Consider the following 22,241-nt stretch of genomic DNA (forward strand, 5'->3'; position numbering starts at 1 on the left):
TGAATGTTTGCTTCATGATAATGTGGACCTTGTGGAAATGGTATGTTAGTATCAGCCTTGAGAGTAATTAACGGATAGGTATAGTAGGCCTTGAATGAAGTCATTCGGTAGCTAAGGCCTCAAGTGAATTGTATGATTGTGTGGACAGTAAGTGAATCATAAAATAGCATAGGCATTGAATAAATGGTATGGTAAAATGGATAATGAGTGAATGGTATCATATGATAATGAAGGCGTTGATCAATCATATAGTAGTGTATCCATTGAATGAATCATATAAGAATGTAGACATTGAGGGAATCATATGGTGATTATGCACTGAGCGAATCATATGGTAGTGTAGGCATTGAGTGAATCTTACGGTAGTCTAGGCATCTGTAGTGTGCACAATGTATGTGTGTGGCTGAGTGGGCCCTATGCCAGTGGAAGCTTTCCTTAGCCATGGAGACATTTCGAGCACTGCTTATGTTAGGCTCCGCTCAACAGGCTTTGAAAACTTTCTGTTGTAGGCCTGTTTAAGCAGATTTGTATTTCCTACAGAGTGTGGTTGAGATCGGTGTGTGTGGTGTACTCTTGCATTACTCAAGTTCAACAGCCCCATCCAAAGAGGTGTCTTGCAATGACAAAGGAGGGCCTCTGGGGGGCAGTATATATTCAGTAAATATTTAATTGAATGTTTGCTATAGCTTGTTGGGTTAAAAACGACAGTCATTCTAACATAGTGGGCAAAGGCACTGCTGAAACTGAAATAATGTATATTTTTATTTGTATTTGTTGGAATTCATAATGCAATGGATTGTGGGGAATGGGGTTCTGATGGAGCTCTGGAAAACTCTTAAAGACACAATCCACTGCAAAAATGCACATTACTGGGCAGAAAGAGAAACTGACCTAGTCATTGATGATTGACAAGAAAAAAGTGTTTAGTACTAAAATGTTTTATTTCTTTTAAATCAAATAACTCTTCCAGCAAGAAGAGATATGGAGTTCACAGCACTTTTTCTGGTGAAATTGAATGTTCAGTAGCATAGTAATAGCACAGTCTTACAGATTTACAAGTATGTTCATATTAATTCATATTAATGTGGATTCATATTCACATTAAACACATACATTATGAGCCTATACCAACAGTCAAGGTTAACTGGATTGTAAAAAGTAAAATATGTCTCCTGATAAAATCTTATGTCTCTGTGAAACCCTGTATTCTGTTGCTAAATCAGACTCTCATTTCTCTTTTTCAGTTAAATATATATAGAAGAGTTAGCTCCAAATATGATTCGTTGGGTGATAAGAGCCAGTTACGCTGCTGAGGAAGTGGTCTGTCCTCTTACAGTATTATTAATTTGTGTTGCTGCCAGGGAGATGCGGTTCTCTTCCTGTCACTTCAGATGGGGGTCCGTTCAGCTGAGCTCAGAGCTTCCATTGCAGTTTGCAAAATAAGATTATTATTGTGGCCTTGAAGAGTAGAGTAGAGTACACCGAATTATACATGCATAGAAATATTTATAGAGAAGCACATCAATCATTCACATTTTACTCAGTATAGCACAGAATAAGATTTTGTGCTTCACAGCAAAAAAATGTTATACAAGATGCACAGTCAACTGCTGAGAATTGCATTTGCTCTGGAATACTGCCGTTTTATGCACTTAACCAGCGTATGCATTTAAGAGGTGTAAGTATGGTCAGTGGGATTAAAACAACAAGCAGTGTAATGTGCGGTAAAGTGAATGCAAGGTGAATGCAAAGTGAATTCATTTATTTAAAATGTACTTTTGGGAAGCTGTCACTAACATGAAGTGGGTGAAAAAACAAAATCATTTGCACAGCAGCAGAGAGTGGATTAGCTGGAGTGACACACCATTCCAAACAGAGATATATTAAAACAAATCCAATGCAACACCTCAAAACTGCACAACGTAACATGACGCGTATAAGGTTGAAAGCCCGCTGGTCTTTCCACCCGTTGCACAGTTTAGAGTGGATTGAAATCTAGCTGTATCAGTGCAGAATTTTAGCATGTTTCACAATGTACCTCAACAATCAATACACACATACAACTAATACAAAATAAGGGTCAGGATAAATTCTGATCTTGCAGTGACTGGAGGAGAGGTGCGGTCAAAGGCCACACTTTTTGCCTGCAGAAAGCTAGCGGCTTTGAGGGCAGGGTCCTGCTCAGGCACTCCTGCAGTGAGCACTCCCCAGACCCCGCTTACACCACCACCAGGACCTCCATTTCACCCTCGGCAGCTGCTGCAGGGACCCCCTCCATTTGGCTGGAGGCAGTGGCCGGAGCAGTGCTTTCCCTAGCTGCCTCTCCATTCCCAGAATCCCCTGCCTTGTCGACAGCACCTTGTTCTGTGCCATCCTTGGCCGCCTCCTCCCTTGCCTCTTCCTCCCTCGCCTCCTCCTCCTTTGCCTGCTCTTGCAGTTTGACTTCCTCCATCTTGATGGCGCTCTCACACAGTCCTGCACTAGCCCCACCCTCGGCTCCACCTCCTGTGGTGCTGGGGGACCTCATCCCACTAACCAGGTCCACGTTGGTCCGGGGCGTGCGGCCGGGGCGGACCTGCCGCTTAAGGCGGCACACCTGGATCATCAACCCCATAGCGCAGATCAGTGGGATGGCGACAGCCGCCCCGGCCGCTACGAGCACCCAAATGGTCCACTCATTGCTGATGAAACAGTTCTGAGGGGCGTCATTGGCCGTGGACAAGGAGGTCACGAGTTGGGGTGCGGATGGGGGTTGGTCTGGGGCCTGGATCGTGGCATCCGTGACGGGCAAGTTTTTCGGAGTCATCACGATGCTGATGGTTTTGGTAGAAGCGTGTCTCGAAGTGTGACTCGAAGTTACATGAAGTGGCTCAGTGGAGGGCTTGGTGCTGCTTGTGGCAACTCCCAGGAGCGCTGCAAAGCAGAGGCTCAGGCAGACACAGGATTGGTCCATGGCTCTGTACAAGAGAGAGGGAGGTGCCACAGACAGTCATGATTTGCGTATGGCTGACTCACGCGGGACGTGTTCATGAACTCAAACCGACAGTGCTCACCCAGCCCCTGTGATGACGTTGGTGCTGTAGCGTGCGGTCACACAGTACACTCACCATGTGTGTAATTAAATGCGTGACATTTTTCACCCTATGACCCTCAGCAAAGAGACCTAGTTCCACTGGATTGTGCTGTTCTGTCTCACTGAGCCTGTTCCTAACCTTGTCACCTTGTCACAATTTTCACTGGGTTTAGAAAATGAAGAATAAACTTTGACAAAAATGGAATTATTAGTCATCCCACAATGCCACCTGCTGTTAGGTCACATGATGTTCTTCTTGCTGTACAATTGGACAGCTTTTACACACTTATTGTTTCTGTTGTGTTCCCATGTCTGCTCCTGCTAGAGCAGCCTGCTGACCTCACCTTGAAGCTGTGTATGGCTTATGGAAGGTTCTGGAACAGATTGGTAGTCTGACGTCAGCAGCTGTCGTGAAAGATCGGCAAATTTTGGTTTGAGCGCTATCTGTTCTGTCATTTTCATCATCAAGTGTCACAGGTGTCCTGCTTCATTGACTGAAATCATTTCCTTTTATATTCAACTAAAAAATATTCTTAACTTTGTCACTACTGTACATAATCATACATGTAGATGAACATTCTGCTTGGATCAAAGCAAGAAAACTTAAACACAAGTTAACACTGCTCGTTCTAATATATACTTCTTTCATGTACTTATCATTGTCTCTTTATTCAGTAATATGCAGCAGTATGGTGTAGTGGTAAGGAGCAGGGTTCCTAACTGAGAGGTTGCTGGTTCCCTACTGGGGCACTCTTGTTGTACCCTTGGTTAACCCACAATTGCCTCAATAAATCCAACTGTATAAATGGATAAAATTGTAATCTATACAGTTTGCTCTGGGTAAGAGTGTCTGCCAAATGTAATGCAATATGTGATATGATGCTCCTGTCTTTCAATTCTGCTTTATGGCACCTAATCTAGATACACAAGTAAAGACGTTTTTTAAAGACTGTACAAGCAAGAACCTCCCTCACAGTATGTAGTACTTTATTTCCGAACAAAACGGAGGAGCTAGGTGCATATTCTCAACTGGGAATGTGGTTTGTGGGATTTGTTAGTGTTACTTTGCTTTATGAAACTAAGTAGAAAAAACTGGACTCACCACTTAGCCACTTAGCTAGTTTTACTAAAACTTTTGAATAAATTCCCACCAATATCTGATTCAGTGAAGCCCACTCAAATAAAAAAAATTCACGTTACACAAGATAGTCTTTTGATAAATGTTTTACCTGAACCCCCCCCCCTCCCCCGATCCTCGAGAAGCTGTTTATCTTCCAGTGTAAACCAACATATTTCAAAAGGACCTTTTGGATTAAGCTTGAGACAAGCTTCAGGAGCAGCACAAAATAAAAAATATACAGAAAACAGGAAAAAGTTGCCCAAAAGGATTCAATTGTTGAAAATACCCAAAGTGAGCCTCACTCCAAAAAATAGGCATTTCTGTAATTGGTCATAAATTGTTTTGTAGTTCACTCCCTATTGGCACACAGCAAACATGTAGTGTGGCAGTTTTTGATTTTTGAGATTTTTGAAAGACAGATGACCTAGAGAGCTGAAATTATTCATACTTTTAGGAGGTGGCGGCAATGATCCCCTAGCCGAGCCTCTCTTACCTGTGCAGGTTGTGGGCAGGTGCTTTGGGCAGGGTCGGTCGGGTGGCGGCAGGTGCAGAGGTGAGGTGCAGCAGGTGCCTGGGGGCGAGGACTTGTCCTGGCAGGCTTGAGGGAGACGGAGAGCTGGACGGGGGGCGAACCCAAACGTGAGGTGCAAACAGTGTGTTTGAGAGCAGGGGGTTTGAATGAGGGGTGATGTGGTTACGGTTGCAGCTTTGCTATGGTACGCTGCAATGACGCACTTCCTGTCTCCCCCCTCTGCCATCACCCCGCCCCGGTCTGCTGTGTTTATTTGGGGATTGGTGAATTCCTGTGCAGATGTGTTCTGTTTGATCGTGGGGGAGGGTAGAGGAAGACATGGGTGACAGAGAAAGAAACAGAGGGGTGGTTTAGGGTTAGTTGCGAAGGGGTGGGGGATTTTGAGTTAGACACGGGGGTGGGGGGTTTAAGATGAGACGCAGGGTGGGGTTAGGGTCAGGTGCGGGGGGAGGGTGTTAAGGTGAGTGTAGTAAAACATAATCGATATTCCGATACCATGTGAAAACCAAACTCTCGTATCCCCACTTGATGAAATAGTTAAAAAAGGAGTAATCTGTTCCTATCCGTGTGTGCAAGCTGAAACGTCATGCTCTGTTACGGTCTGACCGTCTTGATCGCCCCCTGCCTCCACATTGATCGTCCCCCACTCTTGCTAAGCAGAATGATTTCAGGACTTATGATGGTGACATTGACCGCAACTGTGTCCCTGACCGTGTGGTGCCTTCTCAGGTTCAAGACGGGCCAGATTAACGGAGACCTGCTCATCTACCATGTGCTGCTGACCCTGAAGCCCTACTACGCCAAGCCCTATGAGATTGTGGTTGACCTGACCCATGTGGGGCCCAGCAACCGCTTCAAGACTGACTTCCTGTCCAAGTGGTTTGTGGTGTTCCCGGGCTTTGCCTACGAGAACGTGGCGGCTGTTTACGTCTACAACTGTAACACATGGGTGCGGGAGTACACCAAGTACCACGAGCGGCTCCTCACAGGCCTCAAGGGCAGCAAGAAGCTGTTGTTCATTGACTCGCCTGGCCGTCTGGCCGAGTACGTTGAGCCCGACCAGCAGAAGCTGCCCGCTGCCACCCTGGCCCTGGAGGAGGACCTCAAGGTGTTCCACAATGCCCTGAAACTGGCCCACAAGGACACAAAGGTTTCCATCAAGGTGAGTGGACATGGCTCGCAGGTGTGGCTTCTGTGTTACAGAAGCAGTTATGTGCTAGAAATAATGCAGAAATGAAGAAATGGGTCATTCTTGCTCCCAGATCAAGAGGCAGAGTAGTACACTGTGGGAATAAGTTTCGAAGCAGAGCAAGGAGTCAAAAGTTATGACTTGTTCCTTATTTTCCATCTCTCTCTGTCTCTACCTTTATCCTCTCTGTCACTCTGGCAACATCTCTCCCTCTCTCTGCCTCTCTCATTCTCCCTCCCACTCTCTCTCCTTCTCCCTTGCTTCCTCTGTGTCCCTCCAGGTGGGTTCCACAGCCGTGCAGGTGACCTCAGCAGAGCGCACGCGGGTCCTGGGCCAATCGGTCTTCCTCAACGACATCTACTACGCGTCGGAGATCGAGGAGATTTGTCTGGTGGATGAGAGCCAGTTCACGCTGACCATCGCCAACCAGGGCACGCCGCTCACCTTCATGCACCAGGAGTGCGAGGCCATCGTGCAGTCCATCATCCACATCCGCACGCGCTGGGAGCTCTCCCAGCCCGACTCCATCCCCCAGCACACCAAGATCCGACCCAAGGACGTGCCCGGCACCCTGCTCAACATCGCCCTGCTCAACCTGGGCAGCTCCGACCCCAGCCTCAGGTCCGCTTCCAAAGGGAGAGACTGGCCAAGCTGCTTTTGCAATCAGTCACAAGCTCATTTCAGTCAGGTCTTGTTTGATGTTGTGCACTTAACAAGGGGACATGTCACTGAGTGGCGTTGCAGGTTAGAAAGTAAGGGCAGTGGTGCCATGGCAACAGAAGAAAACCAAAAAATTATAGTTTTACTTTCAGAATTTAAAACTGAGTGTGTTTATTCTGTTTTGCTAGGCTGTAGAATTGACCTGACTTGAGAAAAAACTGAGTGAGGGACCATCCCTAGTGCCAAACCCAAAGCAGTATCCATAAATGTTTCTCTGAAAGAACAGCTCCTCTCAGCCAGGTCTCCACCCCCTCTCCTACAGGGCCTCAGGAGGTGTAACTCCTCCAAGCCTGCAGGGTGCAGTAGAGAGCACAGATGGCTGCCTGATGGGCCCGTGTATCTGATGGCTGTGTGCACCCTCTGCAGGTCCGCGGCCTACAACCTGCTGTGTGCTCTGACCTGCACCTTCAATCTGAAGATTGAGGGCCAACTGCTGGAGACATCTGGCCTCTGCATCCCAGCCAACAACACGCTCTTCATCGTCTCCATCAGCAAGACGCTGGCAGCCAACGAGCCCCACCTCACACTGGAGTTCCTGGAGGAGTGCATCTCTGGCTTCAGCAAATCCAGTCAGTGCCACACCTGTCGCACGCCCATGCCACGCCCACACCCACAGCCCCCTGTGCTTCATTGACTACATGCATACATGCTGTAGTGACAATGTGTATCGCCACCTATCGGCATGTTCTCACACACTTACTGAAAAGCCATTGGTTTAGCCCAGTTTTCGGGTCTGAATTTGACTCTGCTAGACTGCAGCAGACTGTTAGGCTATGTTAGGCTCATGTTAGCCTGTTCTAGGCTGTGCTAGACAGCAGTGCACTTTCCGTTTTGTCTTTTATCAGACACTTTGTTCCAGAGTGACTTGCAAAGAATGAGTATAAACTGCATCTAATAAAATTGCATGTAAGAGGGTACAAACAGGACACAACTGACCACTCTGATCCATGAGATTTATGCTGTGTTCAACTGTGTTCTGCTGTGTTAGACTGCATTATGCGATGTTGGGCTGAAAGACTGTGATATGCTATGTTAGACTGTGGTAGGCACCTGCAGCAGTATGTGTTCATCTATTCAGTGTTCGTTCACAAGCTCTCCCTTCATGAGTGACAGCTGTGCTGTAGTGATGTAATGATGTTTGACACGCAGGTATCGAGCTGAAGCACTTGTGCCTGGAGTACATGACCCCCTGGCTGCTCAACCTGGTGCGCTTCTGCAAGCACAACGACGACGCCAAGCGGCAGCGCGTCACCGCCATCCTGGACAAGCTCATCACCATGACCATCAACGAGAAGCAGATGTACCCCTCCATCCAGGCCAAGATCTGGGGCAGCCTGGGACAGGTGGGGGCGTGGGCGAGGAACGGCCTGGGTCTGGGGAGGGCGGGGAACGGCCGGGGCCTGGGCAGGGCAGGGCAGGGCAGGGCAGGGCGAAGGTACTTTCAGTGACTCCATGTAACAGCACTCCCCCAGGCCCATGTTTTCATGACTTCAACAATCTGCCTTGAAAGAGCACCTGGGTTTCCTAACATCAGTGCTGCTGGTGGCCTGATGTGAAGCTGTGGTCAAAACAGCACCTCTTTCCACCCAGACACAGGATCCTTCCTCTAGCATGACTGCTTTATTACCTTAATTTTCCTTGAGAGCACGACACTTAGATGCTCTCAGGTCCTTACAACCAGAGCGCTTCCCCCCTCTTTTCGAGATAAGACAACTACTGTTGTTCGTAAAACAATGGTTCTTCCAGGGTAATTTCTGCTGACCTCCACCTTTTGGGACTTTCATATAAATATCAATCTTTGTCAAGCCTGCCACATTTCACAAACATGGAAGGGAACGATCATTACAGATTCACTGCAGGTTCACTTTAGATTCAGCTAGATTCGTTTCGATTCCCTTTAGATTCACTTCAGATTGCCTTTGGATTTACTTTAGATTCACATTGAAGCAAGTGAGGTCTTTGTGTTCTTACCCTTACTATTTTATCTCCATTTCGTATCTCATACAGCAATTCGCTTTTATCTCGAGAGCCAGCCACCAATTGAGAGTCAGGGGTGCAACTATCCGACCGCAGAGAAGCTAGCGAAAGATTACCAAGCGTACCAAGGAAACTGGTGCCTGAAATAAGTCTGTAAACACGCACTGATACTGGAGGAAGTGAAATTAAACGTGAAACTTATTTTGAAAGTAGCACCACACTGGCGTCCCACCTGTTAGTGTCCCTGGAGAGCCCAGATGTTCCTGCCAACGGGCTGCTGTGTAGCGCAGAAAAAGAAAAACGACTTTGCACAAAGGGCTCTCTCTACGTCTGAGAAAATAGGACAAGCTAATACAGCCATCGTCCTAGCCAGAGCATGCGTGATCAACAATGAGTTACGCAGATTGTGCAGGATGTAAATTTCTGCAAGAATAAGATGACAGAAATGTGTGGCTGTGGGATGTAAACGGGGGTGGTAGGGTGTCGTTCCTGATGTGGAAACATTTGTGTTTTTCTGAGTGATTGAGGGGGAGAGGGGTGATGCAAGTTATGCAAACAGCATCGTTCTCTTTGCTGACCAAGTAGTTAACTGGTTTGTAACTGTACTGAATGATGTTTTTTGTGGGTTGAGTTGCGAAGTTCCAATCACATTCACATTCAGTTTTTAAAAGTCATTAAAAATCTGAAAGGAAGTGTCATATTTCACACTGGTGCTGATGAAAGTGCAGAGCTAGAGGTTGTGGAGCATTTTTAGACCACGTATTGACATCCCATTGGCACTTCATGCAATATACCAGGTTCACCTGCCTAACAGTCCTAAGGCTGTTGTTTTCCCCTCTCCCTCTTTCTGTCTTTCTCTCCCTCCCTCCTCTCTGTCCATCTCTCCCTCCTCCCTTCTCTCTGTCCATCTCTGTCTCTGTCTCTGACTCTGGATCTCTCATTCCCTCTCCTTTCTCCCTCTCACTTATTCCCCCCCTCAGATAACAGACCTCCTGGATGTGGTGCTGGACAGCTTCATAAAGACCAGCGCTACAGGGGGTCTGGGCTCCATCAAGGCCGAGGTGATGGCTGATACAGCCGTAGCCCTGGCGTCAGGCAATGTCAAACTGGTGTCCAGCAAGGTGAGCTCACACACACATACACACACGCTCACATACTCAGACACGTGCCCAAAAACACACACGCACGCACATGCACAAACGCACACACACCCTTATATACTCACAGACACTCTCGTACAAGCACACACTCATATACTGATACATGTATACACTCATATACTGAAACACACACACATACAGCCAGGCACAGATACATATACACACACACAAACACAGGTACACACAGACACACACACATGTACACATATTCACACAGACAGGCGTACATGTACACAGATGCAGTCATTCCTAACAGAGTCTTGAGAGACACCTGACTGGGCCTGACCCAGCACAGAAATCACACACTGGGAGAAGATGAGCCAAAAGTCAGGTTTTAGCTTGCAACGGGCTCTGTGATATTCCCACAAGAAATCCTCCTATATGAGGTCCAGGAAAGCTGAAAATCCCTCCACAGCTGTAGTGATGCGAGCCAACCCCAACACAGTGGCTGTTTCATGGAACTACAGCCGTACACGCGATAGCTGTGTTAGCTAAACATCAGACATTCTAGCACCGCGTGTGTTACCTACAATAAAAAGCAGCCACATCAACCATACATCAATAGCACTTGAACACAGGGGGACTTACCAGCTTGTATCCGAAGTGCTCCCTCAGGGACTTAAGTCATGACTCTCCACCAAAGTTAACAGTTCCACCACTTTGGGTTCAAACACTGTGCTGTTCAGAGGCACTCTTGTGTGCATACACACAAACACACTTGCACACACACGCACAGACACACACACATACAGCTGCCTCGCTCACACACATGCACACTCACACATGCAGTCACACTTTCATTAAGACTAACTCTTCTGTTCGCAGGCAGCAGCCAGCCATGGCTGTTATCGATGGTCAATAGTGTCAAGTCGTTCCATGCTGCTGTCGGGAGCTTCGCCTTGAGTGACACAAATGGCCCGTGGCTTTTATTCGCTTTCCCCCCCCCGGCTCTCCATGTGGACGTCTACGGCCATTGTTTGTTTTTGTTTTTTTTTTTTTTTTGTTTTCGACCCGACTCTTCAGCAAGAGGGGGTCTGAGAAAGTGTTCATTGTCAGGCCAGGGTGACCGACGGTCACAGCTGAGGTGGCAGCTTGCCAGCGAGGGGACAACCGTGCATAAGGAACGTCTTTGTGTGGTCCTCCCGGTTCCCCTGCTCCACCGTCCTCAGCCCCTCCCCTCTTTCTCTAGAGGAAGGAATGATGAACGTTTTGGCCACCGACTCCGTTATATATCGCATTTGCACCTCTAAACCTCAGAGCATGTCTGAGTAAGTGTATAACACTAAGACAGTCTCTTCAAAAGAGATGTCTTCTGATGCTAGTCTTAAGGAAGCCCTTGTTAACAGGGCCATGATGCATACTGACCAATCAGATATATGCAAATTATGCATACTGACCAACCAGATATAGGCAAATTATGTCAATCAGCTGTCTGACAACCTTGACTCACAGGTGACCTTGGATCAGTCCCGGTTTTCTTCCCTGTATTGCTTGCGCTGAGTAAATTGACATCAGATTGATTGTTGGGGGCAGAACTTGCTTCAGGTTAAGAAACACGAACATATGCTAACAAATTGCCTCACAGGCACCATATGTGGATCTGGTAGTTGAAAATGACCCTTCTGCTGTAGCATCTTATTTTTTTGATGGTTTTTGACATTTGATTATAAATGATTGCAACAATTTTGACAAAATGGTTTGGGGGACCTTGGAACTTTGGCAGAGATAAGCAGCTAAGCTCAAATGATGCTGTGGCTTTCAGCAAATCAGATATCTGTCCTGTATCTGTCCTGACAGAGGTCTCATTGATGCTACATTACATTACATTGTTGTCATTTAGCAGACGCTCTTACCCAGAGTGACATACAATTTTATCCATTTATATAGCTGGATATTTACTGAGGTAATTCTGGGTTAAATACCTTGCCCAAGGGTGCAACGGCAGTGTCCCAGCAGGGAATCGAACCAGCACTCTGTAACGCTTGCTGTCCTGCTGATGCAGGTGATCGGCCGGATGTGCAAGATCATCGACAAGACGTGCCTGTCACCGACGCCCACGCTGGAGCAGCACCTGATGTGGGACGACATCGCCATCCTGGCGCGCTACATGCTCATGCTGTCCTTCAACAACTCGCTGGACGTGGCCACCCACCTGCCCTATCTCTTCCACGTGGTCACCTTGCTGGTGGCCACCGGGCCCATCTCCCTGCGGGCCTCCACCCACGGCCTGGTCATCAATATCATCCACTCCCTGTGCACCTGCTCCCAGCTCAACTTCAGCGGTGAGGGCCTAAGACTGACCGCTGCCACCACCAGTTCACTTACGCAAAAAAAAATAGCACTGATTTACAGCACCAGCTTTTCAGCACCAGCCCTCTTTCCTCTGTGTGATTGGAAATATTTATAGTCCAATTTTAAAGTCCCCTCATGATTTCACTTAATCCTAGTTAACATTTGAACACAAATAGTATTATAATTCATTTGTCAGTTACATTAAGCCATCAATTGACCATCATTTTCTGACTGAGGAAAGTTAAACTACTTCAGTTTTATGCTCAAAATAGTACAGCTATCCAGTGAATGAACAGATGTGTGAAACTCTGTGATGCTGGGATGGGCGTGTCTGTGTGACGACCTGTTTGGATGTTGCAGAGGAGACGAAGCAGGTGCTGCGACTGAGCCTGACGGAGTTCTCCCTGCCCAAGTTCTACCTGCTGTTCGGCATCAGCAAGGTCAAGTCGGCCGCTGTCATCGCCTTCCGCTCCAGCTACCGCGACCGCTCCTTCTCCCCGGGCTCCTACGAGAGGGAGACCTTTGCCCTCTCCTCTCTGGAGACCGTCACTGAGGCGCTGCTGGAGATCATGGAGGTTCGGGCACACTGTCCGCATTACACAGTGTCCATGATATACACCATTAAACACTGTCACAGTCTGTCCACAATACACACTAATACTGTTACAGTCTACCGTCATTATAAATGTAACATACTGTCCCCATTACACACCATTACAGTCTGTCCCCATTACACACTGTCCCCATTACATACTGTCCCCATTACACACCGTTGCAGTCTGTCCCCATCATCAACGGTTACACATTGTCCCCATTACACACCGTCACATTGTGTCACTAATACGTATTAATCCCAATACAGGCTATTACTATTACACTCTGTCCCCATTACACATTAAGCACTATCCCCATTTACAGACTGTTAGTCTGTTCCCATTACACACCATTACAACCTCTCCCCATAACACAATATCCCCAAAATATGCCATTACTATTACACTATCCCTATTTACACATCATTACAATCTGTCCCCATTTCACACTGTCCCATAACACACCATTACATACTGTCTGTAATACACATCAACAATCACTGTCCTCTCACCTTATTGCTGTGAATAATACCAGATTGTTTTCATTACTGTTGGAATGTTAGGATGGATGTTTGTGCATGAGTGTGCGAGTGCGTGGGAGCATATGTATTTGACTATGGATATGAATTTGATTATGGTGCGTTTTCCTTAGGCCTGCATGAGAGACATCCCAGCATGCAAATGGCTGGACCAGTGGACGGAGCTGGCACAGAAGTATGTACACCAGCAGCACGGATTTGCATTTGCTTGCGCTAACTCAGTATAGACTTAAACATATTCAGTGTAAGGAGTGACTGAGGTCAGGGGGCCTCCGGAGTGGGGACTGCAGTGGGCAGGGTTCTGTCCTGTGTGGGTGTGTCCTGTTGAAGCTCAGGCTGCTCCTCTCCTCCATCTCCATAGGTTTGCGTTCCAGTACAACCCCTCCCTGCAGCCACGGGCGCTGGTGGTGTTCGGCTGCATCAGCAAGCGGGTGTCGCACTGTCAGATCAAACAGATCATTCGTATCCTCAGCAAGGCCAGCCCCCTGCTCAGCATTGACCGGGTCAGTTGGCCATCCGCCCTGTATTACCCCATAAGCACGTACACACACACATACATACACACACACACACACACACGCACACAGGTGATTAATGAAGTCCTGTCCTTCCTTCACAGGGTCTGGAGAGCTGCTTGAAGGGGCCTGATAATTATAATAGCCAGGTTCTGATTGAGGCCACAGTCATTGCCCTGACCAAGCTGCAGCCCCTCCTCAGCAAGGTAAGGCGACGGTTCTCCTCCCAGCCAGGCAGAGGTACACAGGAACAGCAGTTTTAACAGCTGATTTAAATCATTTCACTAAATGCAGAAAATGAAACCTGTTTTTTGGTGAGATGTTAACTCTGATCTCAGGTCAGAGCTGGTAAAATGATGACAGCTGTTGTCAGATTGTGTTTCTTTAACCCTGAGGACAGAAATAGAAACAGTGTGAGATGTGAGGCAGGTGGGAGAGAAATATAGAAAAGGAATGACTGTGTACAGTTATGTCTGTCAGTGTCTGTCTGGTTCTATGTCAGTGACTGTGTGTGCGACTGTTTCAGTGACTGTGTCAGTGACTGTGTGTGCGACTGTGTCAGTGACTGTGTGTGTGACCGTGTGTGTGACTGTGTCAGTGACTCTGTGTGTGACTCTGTCAGTGACTGTATGTGTGACTGTCAGTGACTATGTGTGTGACTGTGTCTGTGACTGTGCGTGTGACCGTATTGGCCGCAGGACTCAGCGATGCACAGGGCCCTGTTCTGGGTGGCCGTGGCTGTGCTGCAGCTGGATGAGGTGAACCTGTACTCTGCTGGAACTGCCCTGCTGGAGCAGAACCTGCACACACTGGACAGCCTGCGGGCCTTCAATGACAAGGTACCACACACACACGCAGGCACACATATACACACACACACAGACACACTCACACTACAGACACACACACACACACACACACACACACACACACTGCGGACATACACATGTACACATACAAATGCACACCCGCTCACACTGCAGACATACATACATATTCACACACAGCTTAAACCACATACTCAGTCATGCACACACATACACACACAATGCAGACAAACACACACCATATATACACACATAGCAAAACAAAGGCAAGTGTATTCGGGGAAATAGTTTCAGTTCTGGAAACACTGAAAACTGAAAATACAATGTTGGTTGGAACAGAAGAAAGTAATGAAACTGTATTAAGTCCGTCCGCTGCGCTGAACCTTCAGAGACAGTCACGTGACACGCTGTCACGGGTATTGCTCCTCCCAGCCCTGGTGTTTTTGACATGATCCTAACCCTTAAAGAGACAGCTGTATTTTCATATCAGCTGTGGAGAAAAGTATGAGAGAAAGCAGAGGAGTCAATATGAGCTGGGTACAGGACTGGTGTTGTGGCCTGTGTGTGTGCCGGCCTACAGTCTCTGTCTCCCCTCTGAAGGAAGGAAATGAGAGAGGAAATCTGCTGAGAAACTGAATAACCATAGTGACTGATTTAACATGCAAATGATTTCATGTGAAGGCTTCATGGAGCATGTCCAGGAAACAGTCTAATGCACAGCTTTCAGTGCAGTGGACAGAGCAGTGTTCACATCCTGAAAGATTTACCTTGAAACAAAAGCATTTTGAGTGCACAGGATGGAAGACCTGTTGGAAATCTGATGTGCCCTGTGGGAAGGTTTTTGTAAAACAAATGAATCTAATGTGATCAGTGACTGGACCACAACATGCCTTAGATTTCAATTAAATGGCATCCCCAGATCAGATTCCCATTTCTACTTCATGGCATCCAAGGTGGTGCTCTTCACACACCTGTTTTTAGCCTCCAAGCTCACAGTCCTCACCTGCGGTACAGGTGACTGAAGAGCTGACTAGCCATGTGTATGCAGTATTTAATTCAAGCAGTTCAGGTAAAGCTGTATTTTATCTACAGCAGGGTTTATAACTCAGGCAGTTCAGGTACATCTGGGTATTTAACTCTGGCAGGACAGTAGCCTTCTAGTGTGAAGTCTAACAGTTGTCACACTGCTGCAGCTACAACCTATGGAGTCCTTAGGAAGAAGCACCTGAGTGACACGCCTACACGTGTGCCCTGTGTGACACACTGGCCCTCTCTTTCCCCACAGAGCCCAGAGGAAGTGTTCATGGAGATCAGGAGACCGCTAGAGTGGCACTGTAAACAGATGGATCATTTTGTTGGCCTCAACTTCAACTCCAACTTCAACTTTGCACTTGTGGGACACCTGCTGAAAGGTGAGGTTGAGAGGAAGCCCCTCCCTGCTGAAGCTATCGCTTGAGTGAGTGCAGCACAGCATGCACAGTGGGAACAATGATGTGTCTCTGCATTGCACTCGCAGTGATTGGCTGTTCCAGTCATTCGACAGCTGGGCTGGGCCCATGCCATCATTCTGCTGTCTGTCAGTAGCTTATATGACCTTGTGCAAGAACTTTATTTCCTTTGGGTTTGTTTTGGCAATCATAGACTGTAAGTTGATTTTTTTTTTTTTTTTGTGCAGCTGTGCAAAATTTGGCAGAATTTGTCCATGTAGTAACTTATACCCATTGTCTTCCTTCCTCTCTCTTACCCCTGTCTTCTACTCCTTCCCTCTCCTCTCTTTTTTCCACCCTGTCTCTCTCCTGTCACTCTCCCCTTCTCTCACCCTCTCTGTGCTGCAGGGTACAGACACCCCTCCCCCACCACGGTGGCCAGGACAGTGCGAATCCTTCACACGCTTCTGGCCCTGGTGGGGAAGCACCTCAAATGTGACAAGTTTGAGGTGAACACCCAGAGCGTAGCTTATCTGGCAGGTGAGTTTGAGGAGAACAGCTAGAGCGTAGAGCATCTGGCATTTGATTTTGAGTTGAACACCCAGAGCGTAGCTTATCTGGCTGGTGAGTTTCTGAGGGCTCTCGAAGTGGGTTACCACACAGGCTTTGAATCTGCAGGAACCTGTGAGATATCTACTCTTCTTCTAATAGTACTCCCTTACCTTTCTTATATGGCTGTTGCTGTTTTTTATTCTCTTAAATGTGATGCGTGTGTGGTGGCTTGGGCCACTTTTGTCTGCACAGCTCTGCTCACTGTCTCTGAAGAGGTGCGAAGCCGCTGCAGCCTGAAGCACAGGAAGTCCCTGCTCCTCTCAGAAGTGACCATGGAGAGTGATCCCATGGACACATACTCTGTGCATCACAGCGACCCCACCTGGAGGTGAGTGTCTCGTGGCTGAGTCCGGGTTCAGGCAGAAATGTGCGTGGGCTCTTTTTTCAAGAACTGCAGTAGCTGCTCTCTAACCACAGAGAGCTATTTTTTTGCAGTGGCATCGTGCCTATCTCAGCAACAGTGTACAATATGGTACAGCTGCACAGTAATTTTAAAGTGCATCCGGGCAGCCTAATTCAATCAGATGCTGAAAGCTTTTATCTTTGATCTGTGCAACCTTCATTTCAGATTGCTGGAAAGATTTAGTTAAATAAAGCTAAGAAAGGAAATCATCTACTTGAAGTGTTGTTATACTTTAGATGCAATGCATGAGCAGTTAACAGTAATTTTGGCCTGTTGTGACTGCTGAAATGAATATACTCACCATCTGTACTGTCACACCCCTCCCTGGCCTTCTTTCCTCCTGTACCAGGGCATTGCGGGAGAGCCAGCCTTGGACATCGCCGAAAGTGTCAGAGCGCTACCTAATGGCTAGCTACCCCACAGCGGGGCAGATCAGTCCACGAACACGCAAGTCCTTGAGCTTGGACATGGGCCAGCCTTCTCAGGCCAACACCAAGAAGCTGCTGGGTGAGGCTGACCAGGCCCTGACCATGCTCTGACCACATCCCAACTGTGCTCTGACCAAGCCCTGACCATGCCAAAACCTTGTCCCTATTGTCCATTGACCACTTCCTGACCATACTCTGACTGTACCAGTACATGGTCTTGACCATCCCCTGACCACCTCCCAACCATGGCCTGACCATGTCCTGACCACACCCCGCCTTCTTACAGTGTAGATTAATCAAAAGCTCTTATCGGGAGCCCAAAATTGACACTTTGGAAGTTTTTGCTGATATTGTCAGTTAACTGAGCCAGCTGTAGGATTAACATAAGATAAGGCTTAAGAGAAGGCTTTTGAGCTTGACCTGAACCCGAGTCTGAAATAATTTAAAACATGCATACACAGCCATGCCTGATTTTTCCAACCCAGCCTGCAGGCAAATCTAGGTATGATGTAAATGTCCTGGGACCCAAAATTTGTCATAATATAGCGGAAATAGATTACACACTAGATGAAGTGAGCTTTTTCAAAAACAAAGTAGTGAAGTAGTAGTTAACAGATTGAATTAGTCAAATTGCAAGGAGACCCAAAGAGGCAATAATTAAAATAATCCTAGACCACACACACACTCAAACATATAAGCATATATTCACACACACACCCACAAAAACATATATACACATACTCACTCATATACGCATTCAAACATATATACATATATTCTCAGACACAAATATACACATACTCACTCACTCATTCTTAAACACAAACATATATGCATATATTCTCAGATACACACACACACACACACACACACACACACACACATACAGATATTCACTCGCTCAAACATATGTACTCACACATGCACACGTTTATTTAATCAGAGGGCTTATTGAGGATTGTGTGGAGGGAAGGCTGAAAACCAAGGCTCTTTCCACTGCACTGCATAGAGTCACCCACCAGGTGAGCACAGTCACATCTGCAGGATACCAGCACACATCCGTGGCCTCAGGTGTGTGACTGTGTTCATTTCTCTCTCTCAGGTACGAGGAAGAGCTTTGACCACTTGATATCAGATGCTAAAGCACCAAAGAGACCAGAGATTGAGTCTGGCATCACCACACCCCCCAAGATGAGGAGGGTGGGAGAGACTGAGTACGAGACAGGTGAGAATTATGAGTGAAACAGATGAGAGTTGTGGATGAAGCAGATGAGCATTTCCTGAGGATATCTACAAATGTGAACAGTGATGGGTGGTGGACCAGGACACCGACATTGCTCTCCCCTCCATATTACAGAAACCCAAAGAATCGGCACCTCCCAGCACCCCCACCTGCGGAAGGTGTCCGTGTCTGAGTCCAACGTTCTGCTGAATGAGGAGGTCCTTACTGACCCCAAAATTCAGGCCCTGCTGCTCACTGTCCTGGTGAGTTGACCCTTTCTCTCTGACTTTCTCTCTCTCTCTATCCCTCTGTCGCTCCCTCTCTATCATTTTCTCTCTGTCTCTATTTGTCTCTCACTCCCTCTGCCTCACTCTCTCCCTCTCTCAGTTCAGTTAAGTTTGCTTTAGTGGCATTACAAAATTAGTATTTGTCTGGCTAAAGCACTATACATATATGATAAGTAACAACAATTTAATAACAATGACAGTAATCAATAATGAACAATGAACAACAAACCTACGAAATGTACATAATTATATACACACATACATGTATTTTTATTATAATACAAGCAAAACAAAATTGACATACCTACATGGATACATACAACATAGCATACATACAATACATAAGTGCAAACATGTATACCAAAAGAAAAAATAGAAATGATTAAATAATAGTAATTACAATAATAATAAGAAAAATCTGTTACTATTATATGTTTAAGTTAGAGGTCGATCAATAGATCAGCCAGGCCAGCAGACCGGTATTTTCATTTTCACCATATCAGCATCTGCAGGCGAGGACGCCAGTGTTGCTGATATTAATTTATATTTGTAATAGGCCCCACAGCACTTAATCTAGAGTCCCTATCATGCTGCTTCTTGCTGCATGACTCAGTTCAAATACCTAACCAGAGCTCTGGAAGTGGTGTTGAGGCTGTACGTGAACCCCACTTATACATCTAAATGTATTTTTCTTTGAAATTTAATATGAATGCTACAGAAAATGTTAAGTTTTTTGCTGGCAATGTCCCTACACACAGCCGTTACTATAGCTAGCTACCAAATGCTCACTTTTCCAGGGTTCAGTTAGCTAGCTTAGCCAGTTTGCAGCAGTAGGTAGCTATATCAGAAAACTTAATCAGAAAGCATTAAAAATTGAGGGCAGTGTAATACTTTTCCCACACATGCTATGTAGGCTTGTAAAGAATAATTAATTATTTTGATTGTCATATGTAATTGACACTGAGTAAGGTAAATTAGTTCCCATTAGCGAGATTCTTGCGTGGTCCGTATCTAATCGTAGTCTGTGAACAACTAGATGGTCGGGTGCTGGGGTAAAGTACAACCCTGGGTCTCTTGTAAGGTGCGCTTTTATTAATAGACTAATGATTCGATCTACGAAACCTTTTTCAACGTCTTCGTTTGTCTATTAATAAAATTGTTTCCATGATACGTAGTGTCATGGAAAATGTGTTCTTTCTAGAACAAACCAAGAGACACAATTTATCAGCTAGCTAGTTTGGTAGCTTTCCGATGTAAGGCTCTCTGAAATTTGTCATGCACATGGTTGCAATGAGTTCTGTTGCTTGGTTTTATTATTTACAGCTACATGACTTTTTTTAATAGCAGTGGCCTTTGTATTTGTTCTGTGTACCACAGCTAGACACGGCATCATCATTGTAGCTTGAAGCTTGCCACCGCTTAAGTTTAAGAGTCCTGCACTATTTGCCGAAAGATTTGCAGATTAATTTGTTTCATTAGAATAACAAAATTAACTGCAACACTGGGATAAATTTTAATTTAGTCTGATCCAGTCTGAGTTTTTTTTAACTGTACTCACTGCACAGACATGGTTAATAGCAGGATTTGGAGTAAACATAAGGACCATTAAGATGACGTAGCTGTCCTGTTAACATATGGGTACTGGTGTCTATATCAGTGTCGGTATCGGCCTTGAAAAATCCATTTTGATCAACCCAGCTTAAATGTTCTCTCACTCTCTCTTTGTTTTTGTCCCTCTCTCTATCTGCCTCCTTGATTCCTCTCAGCCTCCTGATCTCGTCTTTGCTAAACTGGTCAGCTTGTGTCCTATATCCCAGAATCCTCTGCTCCACCCTATTTTTTGAGTGATACTGAAGTGAATGTGTTTGGGTTCATGGATGTGTAGAATGACCTTGTGCTCTGTATTTCAGGCCACTCTGGTGAAGTACACAACGGACGAGTTTGACCAGAGGATCCTCTATGAGTATTTAGCTGAAGCCAGCGTCGTCTTCCCAAAGGTCTTTCCAGTTGTGTAAGTGGCTCCTCAGTAAACCCCAGATGTTAGCTGCTGAGCTTACTAAACTTATCATCTCCTCAAGGGCTCTCAAGGTCAGGGTTGAACTGTGGAAAGTTTTGGGGAACTGAGAGAGAAAGTTCACTGTTTTATGTCCTGTGGGTGGAAAGAGGATGATGCGCTAAGGTAAAACCATACAAGCAAGCCCTAGCCGCCCCAGTGCATTGTGGGGTTTGCGGTTCAGTTGAGCTGGGCAGAGAAGACCGCTCTGCTAAGTCTCTACTGTGGCATACAGAGGCTCTCTCTCTGAGGCAGTTTCCTCCTGCTCAGCCAGTTAAAGTGCAGCTTGTGGTCATGTGGCTTGTGTGGCTTTTTGTTATAAATAAACACACATCTCAACGTGCCCCAGATAAAACCATCGTCCCGAGCACGGCTCATCTGAGATGGTGTGGTTTCTGCTGTCTCTTCAGGGCTGCCTGTAGAATGTTGTAGTCTCCCTGCCTTGCTCCCTGTAGAAGATGAGTGTCACTGTGGCGCTTGGTTTTTGGGCAGGGGGTTTTTGTTGTGTGCCCTCAGACCTGACGCGGTGTCACCTGTTCCTCATCTCTTCCAGCCACAACCTGCTGGACTCAAAGATAAACACACTTCTGTCACTGTGCCAGGACACCAACCTGTTGAGCCCGGTCCATGGCATCGTACAGAGTGTGGTGTACCACGAGGAGTCTCCGCCCCAGTACCAGCCCTCATACCTGCAGAGTAAAGACCCCGCCCTCATTGTTAAACACACCCAATCAGACGTGCAGGCGGCTGCATGGGCAACGCCCAACCGTCTCTTAAAGTAACTCATCCCACACTTTAGTTCTGCAAGATCCTCTTGATGTACAGTATTCAATTAATATAGTAATGCGCCAGGTCATTCTGTTAGACGTACAAACTCATGAAGCAGTGTTGGAGCCCCCTGCTGGTAAGTATGACGACTTATTTTGTGTGTCTGTGCGTGCTTGTGCGCATACGCATGTGTGTGCGTGCGTGTGTGTGTGTGGAGTACTGTCAGAGCAGCCACTGCAGGTGTCTCAGGCTCTATTCACCTGAAAGAACAGCGAATGACTCTCCTCTCTCTTTCCTTCTCTCCCTTCCTCCCTCCCTCTGTCTTTCTCCCTCCCTCTCTCTCTCTCTCTCTTTCTCTCTGTCAGGTTTTGGTTTTAATGGACTGTGGAGGTTTGCTGGACCCTTCTCAAAGGTATGATTAATTACCCCTCATGTTTGCTTTTCATTTTCTGAGGAAACGCAGCAAAGAAATTCAGCCCTGTAAGCAATTACTTTCTCACCAAG

General features: G+C 46.6%; 2 protein-coding genes across 2 annotated transcripts in view; one reads left to right on the top strand and one right to left on the bottom strand.

Annotated features, from left to right (window-relative positions):
* Nucleotides 1-22,241, top strand: part of nf1a (neurofibromin 1a) — a 96,415-nt gene that overhangs the window by 70,257 nt on the left and 3,917 nt on the right. The window contains exons 36-55 of the mRNA XM_036536054.1: nucleotides 5,455-5,887; nucleotides 6,195-6,535; nucleotides 7,001-7,203; nucleotides 7,784-7,977; nucleotides 9,592-9,732; nucleotides 11,774-12,053; nucleotides 12,424-12,638; nucleotides 13,309-13,370; nucleotides 13,557-13,698; nucleotides 13,815-13,916; nucleotides 14,409-14,549; nucleotides 15,823-15,949; nucleotides 16,373-16,504; nucleotides 16,769-16,904; nucleotides 17,329-17,486; nucleotides 18,510-18,632; nucleotides 18,765-18,892; nucleotides 20,827-20,927; nucleotides 21,523-21,665; nucleotides 22,103-22,149. Coding sequence (XP_036391947.1) covers nucleotides 5,455-5,887; nucleotides 6,195-6,535; nucleotides 7,001-7,203; nucleotides 7,784-7,977; nucleotides 9,592-9,732; nucleotides 11,774-12,053; nucleotides 12,424-12,638; nucleotides 13,309-13,370; nucleotides 13,557-13,698; nucleotides 13,815-13,916; nucleotides 14,409-14,549; nucleotides 15,823-15,949; nucleotides 16,373-16,504; nucleotides 16,769-16,904; nucleotides 17,329-17,486; nucleotides 18,510-18,632; nucleotides 18,765-18,892; nucleotides 20,827-20,927; nucleotides 21,523-21,665; nucleotides 22,103-22,149 — 3,349 coding nt within the window. The remainder of the gene's footprint in view (nucleotides 1-5,454; nucleotides 5,888-6,194; nucleotides 6,536-7,000; nucleotides 7,204-7,783; nucleotides 7,978-9,591; nucleotides 9,733-11,773; nucleotides 12,054-12,423; nucleotides 12,639-13,308; nucleotides 13,371-13,556; nucleotides 13,699-13,814; nucleotides 13,917-14,408; nucleotides 14,550-15,822; nucleotides 15,950-16,372; nucleotides 16,505-16,768; nucleotides 16,905-17,328; nucleotides 17,487-18,509; nucleotides 18,633-18,764; nucleotides 18,893-20,826; nucleotides 20,928-21,522; nucleotides 21,666-22,102; nucleotides 22,150-22,241) is intronic.
* Nucleotides 1,177-10,530, bottom strand: LOC118782643. The gene is made up of 3 exons (XM_036536053.1): nucleotides 10,360-10,530; nucleotides 4,687-4,809; nucleotides 1,177-2,957 (listed from the first exon to the last, which is right to left on the bottom strand). The coding sequence occupies exon 3, from the start codon at nucleotides 2,951-2,953 to the stop codon at nucleotides 2,219-2,221; it is 735 nt and encodes a 244-aa protein (XP_036391946.1). The 5' UTR covers nucleotides 2,954-2,957; nucleotides 4,687-4,809; nucleotides 10,360-10,530; the 3' UTR covers nucleotides 1,177-2,218.

The sequence above is a fragment of the Megalops cyprinoides genome, chromosome 9 (genome assembly GCF_013368585.1).
Source record: "Megalops cyprinoides isolate fMegCyp1 chromosome 9, fMegCyp1.pri, whole genome shotgun sequence".
NCBI lineage: Eukaryota > Metazoa > Chordata > Actinopteri > Elopiformes > Megalopidae > Megalops > Megalops cyprinoides.